Source organism: Hypanus sabinus, chromosome 11, assembly GCF_030144855.1.
Source record: "Hypanus sabinus isolate sHypSab1 chromosome 11, sHypSab1.hap1, whole genome shotgun sequence".
NCBI lineage: Eukaryota > Metazoa > Chordata > Chondrichthyes > Myliobatiformes > Dasyatidae > Hypanus > Hypanus sabinus.
Genome location: NC_082716.1, coordinates 88,798,058 through 88,818,201, shown reverse-complemented (window position 1 = coordinate 88,818,201; position 20,144 = coordinate 88,798,058). Strand labels below are relative to the sequence as shown.

Genomic DNA, 20,144 nt, shown 5'->3' with positions numbered 1-20,144 from the left:
CCGCATGCTAGCGAGGCGGACGCTGGGCCTCGTTCAGTCGAAGCGGCGAATGTCATTTGAAATCCTGAAAGAAATAACGGAGGTCCAGAAAGATATAAAGCAGCAGTTCCATGATATTAAGGCAGAGCTCGCCAGCGTTAATCAAAAAAATAGAAGTGGCAGAGACTCGCATTGAGAAGGTGGAAGATCGCGTTCAAAACGGAACGGATACTGAGCAAGACAATAAAAATAATACATCAGCAAGAAGGTAAACTGCTTGACCTGGAGGGAAGATCACGACGGAAAAATATCAGAACCTACAACGTTCCAGAAGGAGCGGAGGGTCTGTCTATGACGGAGTTTGTTGGAAAGTTACTGTGGGACGTGCTGGATCTTCCCCCCGGCTATAGAGCTGGAAGTCGAAAGAGCACTCCACGTGTTAGTCCCAAAACCTACCCAGGATAGAAAGCCACGCTCTATTATAATTAAATTCCTTCAGTACAGCACCAAGGCGGAGATTCTACGAAGGGCCTGGGGTAAGAAGAGAGTGTTTTTAGAGGATAAATTAATATATTTCAACCAAGATTACCCCCCCCCGTGGTCCTCCAGAAACGCAAAGAATACTCCGAAGTAAAGCGAGTATTAAAGCAAAATAAGAGTAGATTTCAAACTCTGTACCTGCTAAACTTCGAGTGTTTTATGACAAAAGGACGCAGTTGTACCAAACAGTGGAAGAGGCCACTACAGACATGAAGGCCAGAGGGTTGCCCGTTAGCGTGACCAAAATGAAAGAAAGCCTGGCTTAGGAATTGTCCTGCTCGGCTTGGGAAATAGTGTGAGAAACCAGAAGGCAGGAGACGGGAGGAGGCCGAGAGAAACATATCAGGAAGAGACCGTGAGTTCCCAAAGACAGTCCTCACCCCCTTCAGAAGAGCCATAAGGTTTGGCTAACTTTAAAAATGTTGACAAGCTAAAGAGAAGCAAAAGTACACGGTGATATACCTATCTCGAGAAATACTTATTATAATGTGGATTTTATATTACTTAGTTGTTATTCTTTATTCGCTCACTTACTCCTTTTCCCCTGTGTACTCCTCCTATATATGCATGTGTATATGTGTATATATACATATATATATATATAGGAGGAGTACAAAGGGAAATCTTTTCTGTGTAATGGATTTGTTCACTGACTTTTATGAATACTGCAATGGGGGCCCTCCTCACAAATAGGAGGGGTTATCCCCCACAGCTAGACATTTCCTCTAGCTCAACGCAGGGTCATTTACTAGAGACTTCAGCCTTGGAATCACACATTCGTTGCCATTTTTGTTATTATTTGCGTTTCTTGGTTCTTGTTTGTTCAGGGAGTAGATCGATTAAGTTTTATTCTAATTTCAATGATACATTGACAGATAAATACAGATGGCTAAGGACAAGGTAAAATTCATTTCTTTTAATGTAAATGGGCTATTAAATCCAATCAAGCGTAAGAGAATTTTATCCAAAATGAAAAAAGAACAAGCCCATGTCGTATATTTACAGGAAACTCATTTAAGTGATAAAGAGCATAAAAAACTGAAGAGAATGGGCTTCACTAATCTGTTTTTCTCTTCATATAAATCAGGACATAGGAGAGGAGTTGCTATTCTTATCTCAAGTAAGCTAAATTTTGAAAAAGTATTCGAAATGGGAGATAAAGAAGGCAGATATATTCTGGTAAGGGGGAATGTAGACAGCAATTCAGTTACTGTATTGAATATATACGGACCCCCGGAAGTGATATTGGTTTCTTTCAGAAAATTACTGATATTATGGCAACGGAAACAGAAGGTCTCCTGATATGTGGGGGAGACTTAAATTTACAATTACAACCAAACTTAGACTCTTCCATTAGAAAAACCTATGAAACAAAATCCTTACATAAGAAAGTTAATACACTTTTTGAGGATGTTGGTTTAATTGATATATGGAGGGACCTTTTCCCTGACAGAAGGGATTACACTCATTATTCTGCTCCACATTCTGTATATACAAGAATAGACAGTTTCATAACATTTGGAAAAGACAAAGACAAAATAATCACCTGTGGAATTGGGACAATAGATGTAAGTGACCATGCATCTATATATTTATCTGTTGATTTTGACCTAAAACCAAAGATTACTATTTGGAAACTAAATTCAAATCTACTCAATGATCTGTACTTTAAGGAACAAATTAAAAAAGAAAATGGTCTGTACTTAGAGTTTAATGATAATGGAGGGGTTTCACCTCCCATTTTATGGGATACTCTGAAGGCAGTCTTAAGAGGGAAAATTATAGTGATATCTTCATATAAGAAAAAAATAAGGAATAAAACATATTACAAAATAGGCTGAAGGAAAAAAACACAAATTGAATTTGACACAGGATACATTAGAATTAGGAATGAAATAAATAATTTGGCTACGCAAGAAATCAGGAAAAACTTAATGTTTCTGAAACAGAGACATTATGAAAGTGGATTGAAACTTATGAAAATACTAGCGTGGAAACTGGAAAAAAAAAGATAGCAGAAAATACAATTCATAGAATTAGGGACCCAAGAACGAAAATGATAAAAAAATAAGCTAAGTGAAATTCAAGAAGCTTTTGAAGTGTTTTACAAAACACTATATTCCAAAGTTCCAGGGGGAAGCATAACCCAAATTGACAACTTACTGAATTCTCTAGAGTTACCCACTTTAAGTGAAGAACAAAATAGAAGGATGACTGCTGACATAACTACTCTTCGCGTTATATCTGGAACCATTAGTTCAATACATCAGACAAAATGAAGATATCAGGGGAATTACTATTAAAGGGACAGAGCATAAATTGGCTTGTTATGTGGATGACATTTTGATCTATCTAGGGCAACCAACATACTCTTTACCTAAATTGATGCAATCCTTTGAACAATATGGTCAATTATCAGGATATAAGATCAACATAGATAAAACCCAATTACTTTCATATAGCCCACCAAGAGAAATTGAAAGTCAATACCCCAGGGCATGGCACACAGAGTCTTTCAAATATTTGGGCATCATTATGCCAAAAGATTTGGCAAAATTATCAGAATGTAATTATCAGCCTTTTATATAAAAAAATTAAGGAAGATGTGGCAAGATGGAGCCTGATTCCGTTTTTCAGTCTCAGTTCAAGGATTGAGTCTATTAAAATGAATATACTGCCCAGACTGTTATATCTCTTTCAGACCCTACCAATAGAGATTTATCAAAATCAATTCAATGAATGGAACAAGATGCTATCAAGGTATATTTGGAAGAGTAAAAGGCCTTGGGTTCATCTCAAAACTTTGCAATTAGCAAAGGAAAAGGGAGGACGGGGCCTACCTTCTCTTAGAGATTATTATTTTGCAGCACAGTTGAGAGCTGTGATATGTTGGTGCAACCCATCATATGACACTCAATGGAAAAGCATTGAGGAGCGGGTACTTCCCATCCCCATACAAGCAATTTTGGCTGCTAACAACCTGCAATAAAATATGGAAAACTACTCTAAAAGAATATAATCTAGAGGGAGTTATTGCAATTCTTAAATGGTGTGCATATGACTCTGATTTTACACCAAATAAATTGGATGCTAGATTTAAGGACTGGATAGCTAAAGGAATAACAGTTCTTTGCAACATAATGAAAGAAGGAACACTGCTCAGTTTTGAAATGCTTAAAGAGAAACACTTATTAGAAAAACAAGATTTTTATTGGTATTTACAGATGTGACAATATGTTAATAAGACGCTTAAAAAGGTAACCAAGGCAAATACATGCTTGATAGAGCTCTTTAGAAAAGCATATAATTCAGATAATGGTAGTAGAATCATTTCAAGCATGTATAAGGGGTTGTCAAATCTTAAAACACATTCGACTTCATACATTAAAACAAAATGGGAGAAGGAAGGAGGGATAATTGTATCTGAGGAAGAATGGACAACAATATGGAGATTTCAATGGAAGTGTACCAATTCACAGAAATGGAGGGAGTTTGGATGGAAAAACTTGATAAGATATTTTATTGCACCCTCTCAGAAATCCCATTATGATGGTAACCTCCTTGTTTGCTGGAGGAATTGTGGAAATCAAAATGCAAATCATTATCACATTTTTTGGGACTGCCCTGTTATCAAAGACTATTGGAGGGGGATACACAATGCCCTACAAGACATCTTTAAATGTGAAATACCCTTGGAGAGTAAGACCATATATTTTGTGTATATACCTCAAGAATGGTTGAAAAGAGATAAACATTTAACGAATATACTATTGGTGGCTGTTAAAAAGACTCTTACTAGGAAATGGTTATCACAGGAGAGCCCAACTTTGAATACATGGATGGAAATTACAATGGACATTTACAATATGGAGAAGATAACAGCAGCTGTTAATCATAAGCTGGAACAATTTGATTCATACTGGGAAAAATGGTTTAACTACATAATGCTTCATAGGATTCTCACAAATCAATGAATCTGTTGTAAAATTAAGATCACTCCCTACTTGTACATAGTTCTTTACTTTTGCTTGTTTTTTCTTTCCACTCTTTTCTATAAGTGTATACCCCAGATAAATACTTTGTGGAGATTTTGTGATATATATGTACAATGTCTGAAATACATCTTACGGAAATGTTTGTTTGATGAACTTCAATAAAAAATACATTACAAAAAAGACTACAATTGCAAATTACATTCCAGAATGACAATTTGAATTACTACAGCACATTTTCCCTGCTTTTTTGTACAAAACTTTTGCAGAGGGATATTTCAGATTGTAGTTAATAATTGTACTTGACAGTGCTGGAAACATTAATTGTTCGAAGCTGAAATAAACAGAATAATTTTTTTCATGAAATATTTGCATGCTTCATTATAATCTCATTATACCCAATTGCACATATTGATAGGATTGTATGATTGTTATTTATAGGCAAATCTGTTAATTAGGAAGCCATTCTTTGGATTGAACACAGCAAGTTTTTGTACTATTTTGTGTTGTTTGTCCAGGAAAGGTATATTACTCATTTTCAACAGTAGGGGCATATCAGATTCCTAACTATCTTCCTGAACCACTGGTCATCTGGTTCCAAAATTCTCAGAAATGTTATTGTTTAATTGCAATGAAAATTAATGTAAATTGCAATATAATTCTTCATAATTTCCATTTTGGCTATACACCTTGAATTCCCAAGGTGAACTACCATAAAGGTCTGACTCATTTCAGCAGATATATCTTAAACATTATAAATGGCGACATAGTAGAATCTTTATTAAAATTCCCATAAATCAAAACCTGACCATGGGAGGTAGTATGCAGGGTGTACAATAAATCTGTAATAGCAACTTCACACCTCCCAGACTGTGATTGACCATCTGTCTTAGGCTAAAACTTTCCAATTGTAGTTATAAAAAAATGTAAAAATAGACAACACATTTATTGACTCACTGTAAAAAGGGCAAGCAATAATGGTTAGTGAGTGGACAGTAAAATCTGTTTTAGATCTGTTTCTCCTGGCTGGGAATACAGTAAAAGTTTTTAAAAAAAAGCTTATCTGTGAACTTGTTTATTCTCAGTGTCCATCACCTGCATCACTGCAACAACTGAATCAAGTCAGTCAACAAGGGGAAATCTTGAATCTTTCAGTCTTGTCAGAGTCTGTGAATGGAATTATCAATCTACACTTCCCTGTTAAGTTCTAACTGAGCCACTGGATGCATTAGGCTTGTTGCACACAGATCCTAAAGGAAGACAGGATGAACAGAGAGGAATGGTAGCTTAGTTCAAAGCAAAATAGAGGAACTGACCATATGGGAGAACAGGTGCTATATCCATGTCCAGGTTTTAAGTTAGGTGGGAATATTAAAACCATTTCCCTTGATAGAAAGAAGAGGTAGGTTTAGGTAGGTTTTTCTGAACATATTTCTTAGTCTAACACCACCTGCATCTGCAAGAGAGGGCTCAGAATGATGGATGATATCACAAGTAGTTCCTCGCATGCCGACTTTACTTTTGGCTGGTAACATCCTTGCTTTTAAATTAAAAGGTTGTGAGTTTAAACCCCACTGCAGAGAACTGTAGGCAAAAAAGTTAACATATTCCAGTACAGCACTAGGGTGTAATGTGCTGTCAGAGGCACTGATTAAATGAGATCCCAAAGCAAGGTACTGGCTGCTTCAAAAACGGATTCTGAAGATCTCATGACACTAATCTGAAGGATAGCAGGGGAGTATCATACAAAAAAAGTGTTTTAATCACCAGCTGGTCTGTTTAGGGCAGCATTAGGCAGGATGTTGGGATTGTAACATTCAAATTACATGCATATTATCAAACTCAGTTATTCACTTCAATGCACTTCTGGGCTTGGTTGATGGTAGAGTTATCCAATCATTTCTACTCTATAAAAATAGTATCATCACTTAATATGGATAAACAGACTATCTAATCCTTATCATGTTGCTGTTTAGCAAGCATGGTGAGTGTATGATTATCTGTTCTGTTATATCCCATTGTTCAGAAAATGCTAATATGGCCATGAAACACTTTGAAATATCCAAGCAGTTAGACAAAAGGCTTTTTTTAAAACAGTGGGACAATAAATAGCTTCTTTGGATCAGACAAAGGAAAGCATGAACAGTAATGGGTAGCAGGCAGCAGAGTAAAGCTAAGAGCAATGCTAAGTCATTTGAAAGGTTAAAGTATTTTCAGTGATGATCACATGCAATATGAGAATCAGAAGCATCACTGTAAAATCTGATTAAGTGTTTTCTCAGAACAACAACTTCAATTTGTATTGCAGCAGTAACAAGGCAAAAATGTCCCAGGGCACTTCAAATGTATGTTTTCAAACAAATATTAATGCCAAGCCGTATAAAGTCATAGCCAAATCAAAAAGAGAGCTTATAAGGATGATAGAGTGATAAGAGAGTTCAGGGTGGAGAGGATTGGGGACTTTCTGAGCTTAGCACTTCGGCAGTGTTTGGCAGAGCCATTAACAATGGAGCAATTATATCTGATGATGCTCAGGTGACCAGAGGAGGAGGGCATCAAGACACCATGGAAAGTTAGATGGTTGGAGGAGAATATAGAGATAAGGATTAATGGGCCTGTGTAAGGAGCTTAAAACAAGGATTTTTTAAAAAGTTATAATCAGGTATAATGGGTGATGTCCTCGAATTCATGGACAACAGAATAAGGTCAGCCTTGTGTGTTGAAAGGTCAAGTCTTGAGGCAACAAAGGTTGAGAAAAGAATTTCAGCAGCTTATGTTAAGGTAGTGGCAGAGTTAAATAATTTATAGAGGTCCAGATAGACATTCTCAAAGATGCCTTGAACACAACATCCAAAATTCACCACAATGTCCAGTTAGAACACCAAGGTTGTGAACAGTCGAATGGTGTTGCCAGTAAGATTGGTGGAGTAGGTAGCAATGGACAGAGTTAGTAATGGACTCAAATGTTTGCTTTGGTCATTCCAATATTGTATTGATAAGGTTGTATTGGGTTAGTGACAGTAGAGGAGTCAACAGTGATGATAAAGCTGAGATGAAGCTAGGTAATATCATCACGTGTAGGAAATACAATGTGTGTGGTAGATTTTGGTGAAGGGTAGGATGAAAGGGGTCTGGGATAAATTGCTAGTGGTCACCAAAATGACAGTGTGTGGATTAGACTGGAGCTTGCCGGGAGTGACTTGGTCACCTCGATTGTGAAGAGGCAATGGAAGAGGATGATGTGATCAAATTATCAAATTTTTGCAGTATATCATAAAATCTGAATGACAACCTTTGGTTTCGTAGCCTTTATGATACTCTGAGGTCATCATAGTTGAAGACCTCTAGTCACACGATCTTGAGTGTTGATTATCTGGGCTTTTAGGTGAGCAGGGTGCAGAGAAGCCACCTTGAGCATTGTCTCTGTGGCTTAAAATGAAACGAAATAAAACTCTCATAAACCTATTTGGTCTCACCTTATCCAAAATACTCTCTTCGTTTCATCTGTCCTTCCCGCGCTTTATCTACAACTTAAAACTCCTCTTCTAGTTCTGGATATAATACATAAACTCTGTTTCTCCTTCCCACAGACACTGCTTATAGTATTTCTCTGTTCTTATTTCAGATTTCCCAGCATCTATAGTTTTTTTTATTTTCAAAACTCTCCCTTCCTCATGTCCATTTCCCACAATAGGTCATCTATTTTTCTCATTCAAATGCGATTGGCAATTTGAAGTGAAATAGTGCCTGTTATCAGTCTCTTACCCTTTTTGTTCTCTGCATCTATGCTTCCAGGAATCTGACCATCCTTACTAGTAAGAACCTTTCAGTGAACGTAGTGCTCATCAGCCTTGAATATTCAGTCTGTCATTTTATCCATTTATAATAATCCAGCAAACAGACCCTCACTCCTTATTTTCACTCCTTCCTTTAAAGACAAGCCCCTTTAGACATAAGCAACCATATGATCTGTTTCAAATCAAATTAAATCTAGTTTAATTATCATTCAAACCATACATAGATACAGCCGAACAAGACAGCATTCCTCTGGGGCCAAGGAGTGAAACATTCAAAATAGCAAGTGGCAAAATTCAAAAGAACGAGCAAAGAAGCGTATTCACTTGAAATAAAACATATAATGTCTGGCAATCAATGGTACAGTTTCCCAGCAGTGTATGAATGCACACAATCCATCCAAGCACCAACCGAGACCCCATGCTGTAAATGTTTCAGTGTTTCTCACCTGGTCTGCAGGAGCAAATAAGCCTGAGGTTCAAGGCCCAGCTCTCACAACAACCAAGGCTACACAGCTCCCATTTTGCCAGACAGGGGTAACAAGCCTGCAGCAGTTTACATTATCATTGTCCAACAGAGTCTTGCGATCACAAGAGAAATGTATGAGACAAATTTCCACAGTTATATGGCACCAATTTTGATGCTTCCAAGTAGCAGCAGCAACACAGTCTGCAGCCAGGTCAGCTCCTCTGTACCCAGACCAGTTCCTCTGACACACGGCAGGCTCCACTGATATCCTGACTGGCTCCTTCTCCACCATCTTAATCCCTTCGACAGCTCAGCCGGCTTTCTCTCCAAAATCATGGCTGGCTCTACCGCTGACACTAGTCCAGCTACTCCAATCAACAAGCAGCTCATTGATGGAATAACCCTGCAGTACCCAATGATCTTAGAGTAGAATTCCCTGCTGCTGTTTGAGATAATATAGTTAAGAATATTGAGAAAACTTTCCTTCTTGTTAAATATTACCTGGAGATTAAATACCACATTTGAACTAAAGGGGATAAATTCACTTAACTTGCCTAGTCACTGTTCCCACAACCTATGGACTCACTTTCAAGGACTCTTCATCTCATTTTCTTGATATTTACTGCTTGTTTGTTTATCTATCTATTTATTTATTTATTTATTTATTTATCTTTCTTTCTTTCTTTCTTTCTTTCTTTCTTTCTTTCTTTCTTTCTTTCTTTCTTTCTTTCTTTCTTTCTTTCTTTCTTTCTTTCTTTCTTTCTTTCTTTCTTTGTGTTTGCACAGTTTGTTGACCTTTGAGCACTGGTTGAACATCCAGTTGGTGTGGTCTTTCATTGATTCTATTATGGATTTATTGTGTATTCCCAGAAGAAAATGAATCTGGATTGTATATGGTGACATATATGTACTTTGATAATAAAATTACTGTGAATTTTGAAGTTTGTTAATCTATAATTTACTTCTCTACCCTCAGATGTATATTGGTTCCAAAAAGCAGACAGAATTATTAGGCCATATCTGAAAATGTTGACTATAAATGGAGAACAGATGTAGAATAGAGGGGGTGAAGAGGTAATGCTGGTTGTGTATAGGTGTTGACATAGATTGAATGTTAATCTATTCAGCAGGATTCAATGATCAGACCTCCTGATAATTTATTGACCCTGTTACACTGCAAAAAGCAGTGCATTTTGTGGACATCCCTGGCATTGAAAAAGTGGCCAAGTTCAGAGCACTGTTTGTACCCCAACAGGGAAAAATTCTATGCTTGCTTATGCTCTGGGGCAAGGTCCATGTACTAGATTTCAATTGTTTATAGTGTTACAATCCAGCAACAATGAATATAGAATTGAGACAGGTTTTTATAAACAAATAAAACATTTATTAAACACTCCTCAAAAAAACCCCCAAAAGTAAACAAACGACTAACTTAACCGGAAGCCGGCTGCTATACGGCAGCTCGAACAGTTCCTAAAATGAGAAATGCGAGAACAGTTCTTAAAAGTAGTAAATGCAAAAGTCCAAATGATTTACATAGTCACTTAGGAGAGATTTTCCTAGAAATTAGCTATTAGTGAAACATTGTTGCAGGAAGGCTGTGATTGGCAACTAAATATTCCTGGATTTACTTGCTTCAGGTGTGATAGAGTAGGAGGGGCCAGAGGAGGAGGTGTTGCATTGCTTGTCCGAGAAAATCTTATGGCGGTGTTTTGGAAGGATAGATTAGAGAGCTCCTCTAGGGAGGCTATTTGGGTGGAATTGAGGAATGGGAAAGGTGTAGTAATACTGATAGGAGTGTATTATAGGCCACCTAATGGGGAGCGTGAGTTGGAAGAGCAACTGTGTAAGGAGATAGCAGATATTTGTAGTAAACACAAGGTGGTGATTGTGGGAGATTTTAATTTTCCACACGTAGACTGGGAAGCTCATTCTGTAAAAGGGCTGGATGTTTTAGAGTTTGTGAAATGTGTGCAGGATAGTTTTTTGCAACAATACATAGAAGTACCGACTAGAGATGGGGCAGTGTTGGATCTCCTGTTAGGGAATGCGATAGGTCAGCTGACAGATGTATGTGTTGGGGAGCGCTTCGGGTCCAGTGATCACAATAGCATTAGCTTCAATATAATTATGGAGAAGGACAGCACAGGACCTAGAGTTGAGATTTTTGATTGGAGAAAGGCTAACTTTGAGGAGATGCGAAGGGATTTAGAGAGAGTGGATTGGGTCAAGTTGTTTTATGGGAAGGATGTAATAGAGAAATGGAGGTCATTTAAGGGTGAAATTATGAGGGTACAGAATCTTTATGTTCCTGTTAGGTTGAAAGGAAAGGTTAAAGGTTTGAAAGCACCATGGTTTTCAAGGGATATTAGAAATTTGGTTCGGAAAAAGAGGGATGTCTACAATAGATATAGGCAGCATGGAGTAAAGGAATTGCTCGAGGAATATAAAGAATGTAAAAGGAATCTTAAGAAAGAGATTAGAAAAGCTAAAAGAAGATACGAGGTTGGTTTGGCAAATAAGGTGAAAGTAAATCCGAAAGGTTTCTACAGTTATATTAAAAGCAAGAGGATAGTGAGAGATAAAATTGGCCCCTCAGAGAATCAGAGTGGTCAGCTATGTGTGGAGCCGAGGGAGATGGGAGAGATTTTGAATGATTTCTTCTCTTCGGTATTCACTAAGGAGAAGGATATTGAATTGTGTGTAAGGTGTGGGAAACAAGTAAGGAAGTTATGGAACCTATGACAATTAAAGAGGTGGAAGTACTGGCACTTTTAAGAAATTTAAAAGTGGATAAATCTCTGGGTCCTGACAGGATATTCCCCAGGACCTTGAGGGAAGTTTTGTTTGTTTGTTTGTTTGTTTTGAAAACTTTTTTTATTGCATTTTTAAGTAATTACAGAGTAAAATATAAAAAAAATGTATATAACCCTTCCCCCCTCCCCCTGACTGCCCTATAGAAAAAAAAGAGAAAGAAAGAGAAAAAAAAGAAAGAAAGAAAGAGTGCCTGGTTGTTGGTAGATCTCCACATGCTCCATGGAGTTCGTAATAACTTTAATATATATATTTATTTCTTTCCCCAAATAACCAATTGTTTCATCTTCAGAGCATCTATATATTTAGTCCTGTCTTTTGTAAATAAGGGCTCCAAATTTTCAGAAATGTTTCATATTTATCTCTTAAATTATAAGTAATTTTTTCTAATGGAATACAGCCATAGATTTCTTTCTTCCAAGAGTCTATACTTAAATATGTATCCGATTTCCAAGTAACTGCAATAGCTTTTTTGGCTACTGCCAGTGCAATTTTTATGAATTCTTTCTGATATTTATTTAGTTTAAGTTTCGGTTTTATCCCTTCAATATCATCTAGTAAGAGTAATATTGGATTATGAGGAAATTGTGTTCCTGTAATTTGTTCCAGTAAAAGTCTTAAATTTGTCCAAAAAGGTTGAATTTTAGAACAAGACCATGTAGAATGTAAAAAAGTACCAGTTTCTTGGTTACATCGGAAACATTGATCCGATAAATTTGGATTTAATTAATTTATTTTTTGTGGTGTAATATATAATTGATGTAGAAAATTATACTGCACTAATCTTAACTGAACATTTATAGTATTTGTCATACTATCAAGACATAGTCTTGACCAATTTGTTTCTTCAATTTTAATATTCAAATCACTTTCCCATTTTTGTCTTGACTTATGGACTCCTTGTTTAATTGCCTGTTTTTGAATCAAATTATACATACAAGATATAAATTTTTTAATATTTCCTTTTTGAATTAAAATTTCTATTTCATTAGATTTCAGCAATAACATTGTTTGACCTAATTTTTCTCTTAAATAAGCCCTTAATTGAAAGTAACAAATATTTATTCTTTAATTGATCAAATGACATTAATATACCTCCTTCAAAACAATCTCCTATATATCTAATCCCTTTTTGAAACCAATTATATAAAAGTTGATTGTCCATTGTGAAAGGAATGTCTATTTTGATTTAAGGATCTCTTTGCTAATAAAGATTTTTTTGTCTCATCATCAACATTTATCTTATTCCATAAGTCAATCAAATGTTTTAATATAGGAGATTCTTATTTTTCCCATATCCATTTAGATTCCCATTTATATATAAAATCTTCTGGTACGTTTTCTCCTATTTTATCTAGTTCTATTCTAATCCATGCCGGTTTATCTTTCTCGAAAAAGATGCAATAAATCTAAGTTGATTTGCTTTATAATAATTCTTAAAATTTGGAAGTTGTAATCCTCCTAGATCAAATTTCCATGTCAATTTTTCCAACGATATTCTTGACATCTTACCTTTCCAGAGAAATTTCCTCACATATTTGTTTAACTCTTAAAAAAACTTCTGGGGTAATTGTATTGGTAATGATTGAAATAAATATTGTAGTCTAGGGAATATATTCATTTTTATAGTATTTACTCTACCTACTAATGTTATTGGTAATGCCATCCATTTATCAAGATCTTCCTGAATTTTTTTCAAAAGTGGTGAATAATTTAATTTGTATAAGTTTTTTATGTAATTATCAACTCTTATACCTAAATATTTTATACCGTTTGCCGGCCATCTAAATTGAGTTATTAATCGACATTGATTATAATCTCCTTTAGTAAGAGGTAAAATTTCACTTTTATCCCAATTTATTTTATAACCCGATATTTTCCCATATTCTTCTAATCTATAAGATAATTTGCGTAGTGAATGTAATGGATCTGTTAAATAATGTAGAACATCATCAGCAAATAAGTTAATCTTGTATTCTTCCTGATTAACTCTGAAACCCTTAATATCTGAGTCCATTCAAATTTATTCAGCTAGTGGCTCTATTGCCAACACAAACAAAGCAGGCGATAATGGACAACCCTGCCTAGTTGATCTTGTTAACTGAAATGATGTTGAAATTTGGCCATTTCTCACTACTTTAGCTTTGGGATTAGTATTTAAGGTCTTAATCCATTTTATAAATGATGTTCCTAATCCATATTTTTCCAATACCTTAAATAAAAAATCCCATTCCAATCTATCAAATGCTTTTTCTGCATCTAAAGCAACTGCCACACTCGTTTCCTCCCTCTTTTGCGCTAAATGGATTATACTAAATAACCGGGCTACATTATCTGCCGATTGTCTATTTTTGATAAAGCACTAATTTTGGTAAGCTTTTAGATAATCTATTAGATAAGATTTTTGCTATTATTTTATAATCGGTGTTTAATAAAGAAATAGGTCTATATGATGCTGGTTTTAAAAGGTCTCTATCTTTTTTTGGCAATACTATTAAAATAGCTGTTGAAAAAGATTCTGGAAGTTTATGCGTTCTTTCCGCTTGCTGTATTAACTCTGTAAAAGGAGGCATTAATAAATCTTTAAACTTTTCATAAAATTCAGGCGGAAAACCATCTTCTCCTGGAGATTTATTACTTTGAAGTGATCCCAGAGCTTCTTCAACCTCCTTCATTGTAAAAGGCATACCTAATCCCTTCTGTTCTTCTGTATTTAATTTTGGAAGAGTTATTTGTGATAAAAATCCTTCTATCTTAACGTCATCATTCTTTGATTCTGATTTATACAACTCAGAATAAAAATTCTTAAAAGCCTCATTAATTTCTAGAGGCTTATAAGTAATTTCATTCACTTTTGTTCGAATTGCATTTATTGTTTTAGAAGTCTGATCTGTTTTTAACTGCCATGCAAGGACTTTATGTGATCTTTCACCTAGTTCATAATATCTCTGTTTAGTTCTCATAATTGCTTTTTCTGTTTGATATGTCTGGAGTGTATTATATTTTAACTTATTATTAATAAGTTGTCTTCATTTTTCTTCTGTCATATTTCTTTGAGATTCTTTTTCTAATTTTATAATCTCTTTTTCCAATTGATCTATTTCTATCATATATTCCTTCTTAATTTTAGAAGTATAACTTATTATCTGGCCTCTCAAATATGCTTTCATTGCTTCCCACAATATAAATTTATCATCAACTGAATGTAAATTTGTATCTAAAAAGAATCTGCTTTTTCATAAAATCACAAAAATCTTGACGTTTTAGTAGAATTGAATTAAATCATCTATAAATTAATTCCTCTTTATCTATCATTATCATTGTCATTTAGAGGAGAATGATCAGACAATATTCTTGCTTTATATTCCACATTTTTCACTCTATCTTGAGTATTCGTTGATAATAGGAAAAAATCTATCCTTGAGTATGTTTTATGTCTATTTGAATAAAATGAATAATCTCTTTCTTTTGGATTGATTCTTCTCCATATATCAATCAAATTTAAGTCTTTCATCAATGATAGAGTTAATTTTGCTACTTTTGATTTTGTAATAGCCTTTGTTGATCTATCTAAAACTGGATCTAAACAAAAATTAAAATCTCCACCTATTAATATTTTATCATGTGCATTAGCCAAATTCAAAAAGACCTCCTGTATAAATTTTACATCATTTTCATTTGGTGCATAAATATTCATAAGAGTCCATAGTTCTGAAAAAATTTGACGATGTATAATTAAATATCTTCCTGCCGAATCAATTAATACATTTTGTATTTTAATTGGTAAATTTTTATTAACCAAAATTGCAACTCCTCTCGCCTTTGAGTTAAATGAAGCTGCAATAACATTTCCAACCCAGTCTCTTTTTAATTTCTGATGTTCTATATCCGTTAAATGGGTTTCTTGTAAGAAAGCTATATCTATTTTCATTTTTTTAATATATGTTAAAATTCTTTTTCTTTTTATTGGTCCATTAAGCCCATTAACATTAAAACTTAAAAAATTCAATAAATTAGTCATTATTTTTAATTATGTTACTCCAATCTATAATAATACCTAATCTTTCAACTTTCATGGTATCCTGGGAAATCTTTTTAGAAGTCTCCATGTTGCTATGTGTGTCCCCACCAATCATCCAGGCAAAAGAATAGAAGAAAAATAGAATATAAAGAAAAAAACAAAATACCCCCCTACTAATGTTGTGAAAGAAAAAAAACACAACATTACCCCCCTCTATTGTACGGGTCATGGCAATTGCCATGATTACACACGTAAATCCCTTAGTAACCAATTCAAAGCTCCCCAGCCCCCCCGCAACATAAAAAGTATATATATAAAAAAAATATACTATTCTCAATTAATATTTCTAAAATTTTACTTTTCTCCTTTATATCATCCTTAAATATCCATCAGTTCCATTCACTATCTCTGTCTTCGTCTTTAACCATTACATTTAGAAGTCTCTACATTTAATTAATGAATAAATGGAAGTTTTTGTGCGAACACCTCTGCATCTCGATAATCGGGAAAAAATCTTTTTCCCTCCGCCAAAAAAATTATCAGTGTTGCTGGGTGACGCATTAAAAACTTATAACCTTTTTCCCATAAGACTTTTTTTAGCTGGATTAAATTCTTTCTTTCTCTTCAAAAGGTTATAACTTATATCAGGATAAAAAAGAACTGGTTTCTCTGCTATCATCAATGGACCCTTTCTTCTTTTGGCACTTTGGGCAGCCGTCCTCAAAATCTTTTCTTTATCCTGGTATCTTAAACATCTTATCAAAATTGATCGCGGATTTTGATCATCTTGAGATCTTGGCCTTAAGGCTCTGTGCACCCTTTCAATCTCAATTGAAGTTTCTTCTCCCATTTCCAATTTTTCAGGAATCCATTTTTGAAAAAAATTTATTGGGTCTTCTCCTTCGGTATCTTCTTTAAGTCCAACAATTTTAATATTGTTGCGTCTACTAAAATTTTCAAGCTTATCAATTTTTTCCACGAGTTGTTTTCTTTCTGATGTCCAGGCATTATTATCATCTTCCATATTCTTCATTCTTCCTTCCATATCTTCCATTTTGACTTCCAAATCTGTAATTTTCTTTTCCATTTTTTCCTGTTTCTTTGTCATTTTATCAAACATAGCCTCCATATTTATTATTTTTTCTTTAATTACTTTTAATGCATTTAATTTATGCATTATTTGCCTCAAAGTCTTTTTTGTATTTTCAGAGGAACTTTCATCTTCATCTTCGTCTGATTTTTCCAGAGAGTCCGGCTCTCTCTTAGATTCACTTTCACTGTCGGTTTCAGTCGCTGCTGGGTTTTGTAGTTCTGGTTGCTCTCATTTGCGCATGCTCGTTCCTTTACGCTTGCGCAGTTCTCGTTGATCTTTTCCTTTAGAAATGGCCGATGCTGCTGCAGTCTCCTGTTCTGTTTCACCGGTGGTGTGTTGTACCTGAGTCCGCGGTTCTTTGGTAGAAGTAGACCTTGATTCTGTTCCAACTTGAGCTGTCTTCGCGGTAGTAGTTTTCTTCGTCCTCTGTTTATGAGGCATAGCTTAAAACAATCCGGAGTAGTTTATAAGTAACCTTAAAAAAAGTATTGATTAACTTTTCTTCACTTAAACATTGATTTATTAACTTTTTTACGGGAGGGCTGGGTTCCAGCGTCTCGATCCTACGTCATCACGTGACGTCCCCCCTTGAGGGAAATTTATGTAGAAATAGCAGGAGCTCTGACGGAGATCTTTAAGATGTCATTAGAAACGGGGATTGTGCTGGAGGATTGGCGTATTGCTCATGTGGTTCCATTGTTTAAAAAGGGTTCTAGAAGTAAGCCTAGCAATTATAGACCTGTCAGTTTGACATCAGTGGTGGGTAAATTAAAGGAAAGTATTCTTCGAGATAGTATTAATAATTATCTGGATAGACAGGATCTGATTAGGAGTAGCCAGCATGGATTTGTGTGTAGAAGGTCATGTTTGACAAACCTTATTGAATTTTTTGAAGAAGTTACGAGGAATGTTGACGAGGGTAAGGCAGTGGATGTAGTCTATATGGACTTCAGCAAAGCCTTTGACAATGTTCCACATGGAAGGTTAGTTAAGAAGGTTCAGTCATTAGGTATTAATGCTGGAGTAATAAAATGGATTCAACAGTGGCTAGATGGGAGATGCCAGAGAGTAGTGGTGGATAATTGTTTATCGGGATGGAGGCCAGTGACTAGCGGGGTGCCTCAGGGATCTGTTTTGGGCCCAATGTTGTTTGTAATATACATAAATGATTTGGATGATGGGGTGGTAAATTGGATTAGTAAGTATGCCGATGATACTAAGGTAGGAGGTGTTGTGGATAATGGGGTGGGTTTTCAAAGCTTCCAGGGAGATTTATGCCGGTTAGAAGAATGGGCTGAACATTGGCAGATGGAGTTTAATGCTGAGAAGTGTGAGGTTCTACATTTTGGCAGGAATAATCCAAATAGAACATACAGGGTAAATGGTAGGGCATTGAGGAATGCAGAGGAACAGAGAGATCTAGGAATAACAGTGCATAGTTCCCTGAAGGTGGAGTCTCATGTAGATAGGGTGGTGAAGAAGGCTTTTGGAACGCTGGCCTTTATAAATCAAAGCATTGAGTACAGAAGTTGGAATGTAATGTTAAAATTGTACAAGGCATTGGTAAGGCCAAATTTAGAATATTGTGTGCAGTTCTGGTCACCAAATTATAGGAAAGCTATCAATAAATTAGAGAGAGTGCAGAGACGATTTACTAGGATGTTACCTGGGTTTCATCACTTAAGTTACAGAGAAAGGTTGAACAAGTTAGGTCTCTATTCATTGGCGCGTAGAAGGTTGAGGGGGGATTTGATCGAGGTATTTAAAATTTTGAGAGGGATAGGTAGAGTTGACGTGAATAGGCTGTTTCCATTGAGAGTAGGGGAGATTCAAATGAGAGGACATGATTTGAGAGTTAGGGGGCAGAAGTTTAAGGGAAACACGAGGGGGTATTTCTTTACTCAGAGAGTGATAGCTGTGTGGAATGAGCTTCCTGTAGAAGTAGTAGAGGCCAGTTCAGTTGTGTCATTTAAGGTAAAATTGGATAGGTATATGGACAGGAAAGGAGTGGAGGGTTATGGGCTGAGCGCGGGTAGGTGGGACTAGGTGAGATTAAGAGTTTGGCACGGACTAGGAGGGCCAAGGTGGCCTGTTTCTGTGCTGTGATTGTTATATGTTATATGGTTAAATAGCAAATTGCTTATCGTCATGACGTTACTGCTGATCCCAGCCGAAATATGCCTTGCCCAAAGGATTTAAGATGAAGGATATAAAACGGCTTAAAGGCACTGACCTTTCCTTGGTGAAACCTTGCTCCAGTCCTTTCTGCTCTTTAGCAGGGGCTATCTTGGATTGCAGGTTACTAATTCCTTCCGAATGAGGATCAAATAAGGTCGAACCTGTTTCACCGCTGACAACACCAACTTTTCTCGATTCTTTGGGTTTTCCGTACTTCAATAAATTCTTCACTCTCCGACTGGACTTTAACTGGCAGCGATTTTCAGAACTGCCAGCGCAACAATTTTTACAGTAGAAATTAAAACTCTACTTTTAAAATGAAACTGCATCATAAAATCAAATATGCAGCAAAACGGAGTCACTGATGACTTAAGCCACGAACTGACCTACGTCACAGTGATGCGTTTTCCTTTTATACTCTGTTGAAAGAGGCTATCACATGATCTCTCACTGGCGGGAAAATTACGTCACTCCACCATGACAAGACCATTACATCATGCCCAGCAGAGCCTCAATTACATCGTGGTCATGTGACAGTCACAAGATACCCATGGGTATGTAACGGTAGTCAATTGTAAATAAGGAGATATGCTGAATTTATGATTTAGATTTAGCAGCTCATCCTTCTTGTACAACAGCTGACAATAGTATATGTGGAGGAGCAAACAGGCAGTGTTTAGGGTTGTTGATTAAATATGAAGACGATATTGCATAATGGAGTTGTAAGATAAAAACCCAGGGATTAAGAGTTCAAATACCAAGCTGGCTGGTGATCTCCTGTAAGTAATATCTACTCAGTGCTTAGGTAAGGAGTAATATAGGAAATGATCAAAGCTGCTTGAAGAATTTGTGTAATATCAGAGGACTAATGTGATTTTGAAATTCCAGAAATAATCTCAGTGAAAGCTAACAAAGGACCAATCAAAGGACAGCATGGGGAAATAAGAGGAGGCCGAGTGTGTTTGTATACTGGATTACCGATCTCCCTTTCTCTCCAGAAGCTGACTGCAGACACTTTGGGAGGAGACAGGCCCAGTACAGACAGTGTCAACAAGGTTCAGAGTAAGATGGAGAAGAAGGAAAACCACACAACCACTTATAGCAGCCTGAAGAAAGAGATGACCAACATTGGCACAAACCTACTGCAGAGCGATGCGGCTAACACCTACACCCAACCAGAGGTAAGCAGGCAAATAACTGCATCCAAACATCTGACTCCCATTTTGATCAGTAAAGGTTTTGAGACAATTAAGCAGAAAAGTAG

The 20,144-nt window shown here is 36.0% G+C and overlaps 1 protein-coding gene across 1 annotated transcript in view; it reads left to right on the top strand.

Moving 5' to 3' along the window:
- LOC132402182 (olfactomedin-like protein 2B) overlaps nt 1-20,144 on the top strand; it is an 83,884-nt gene that overhangs the window by 18,583 nt on the left and 45,157 nt on the right. The window contains exon 4 of the mRNA XM_059984871.1: nt 19,879-20,061. Coding sequence (XP_059840854.1) covers nt 19,879-20,061 — 183 coding nt within the window. The remainder of the gene's footprint in view (nt 1-19,878; nt 20,062-20,144) is intronic.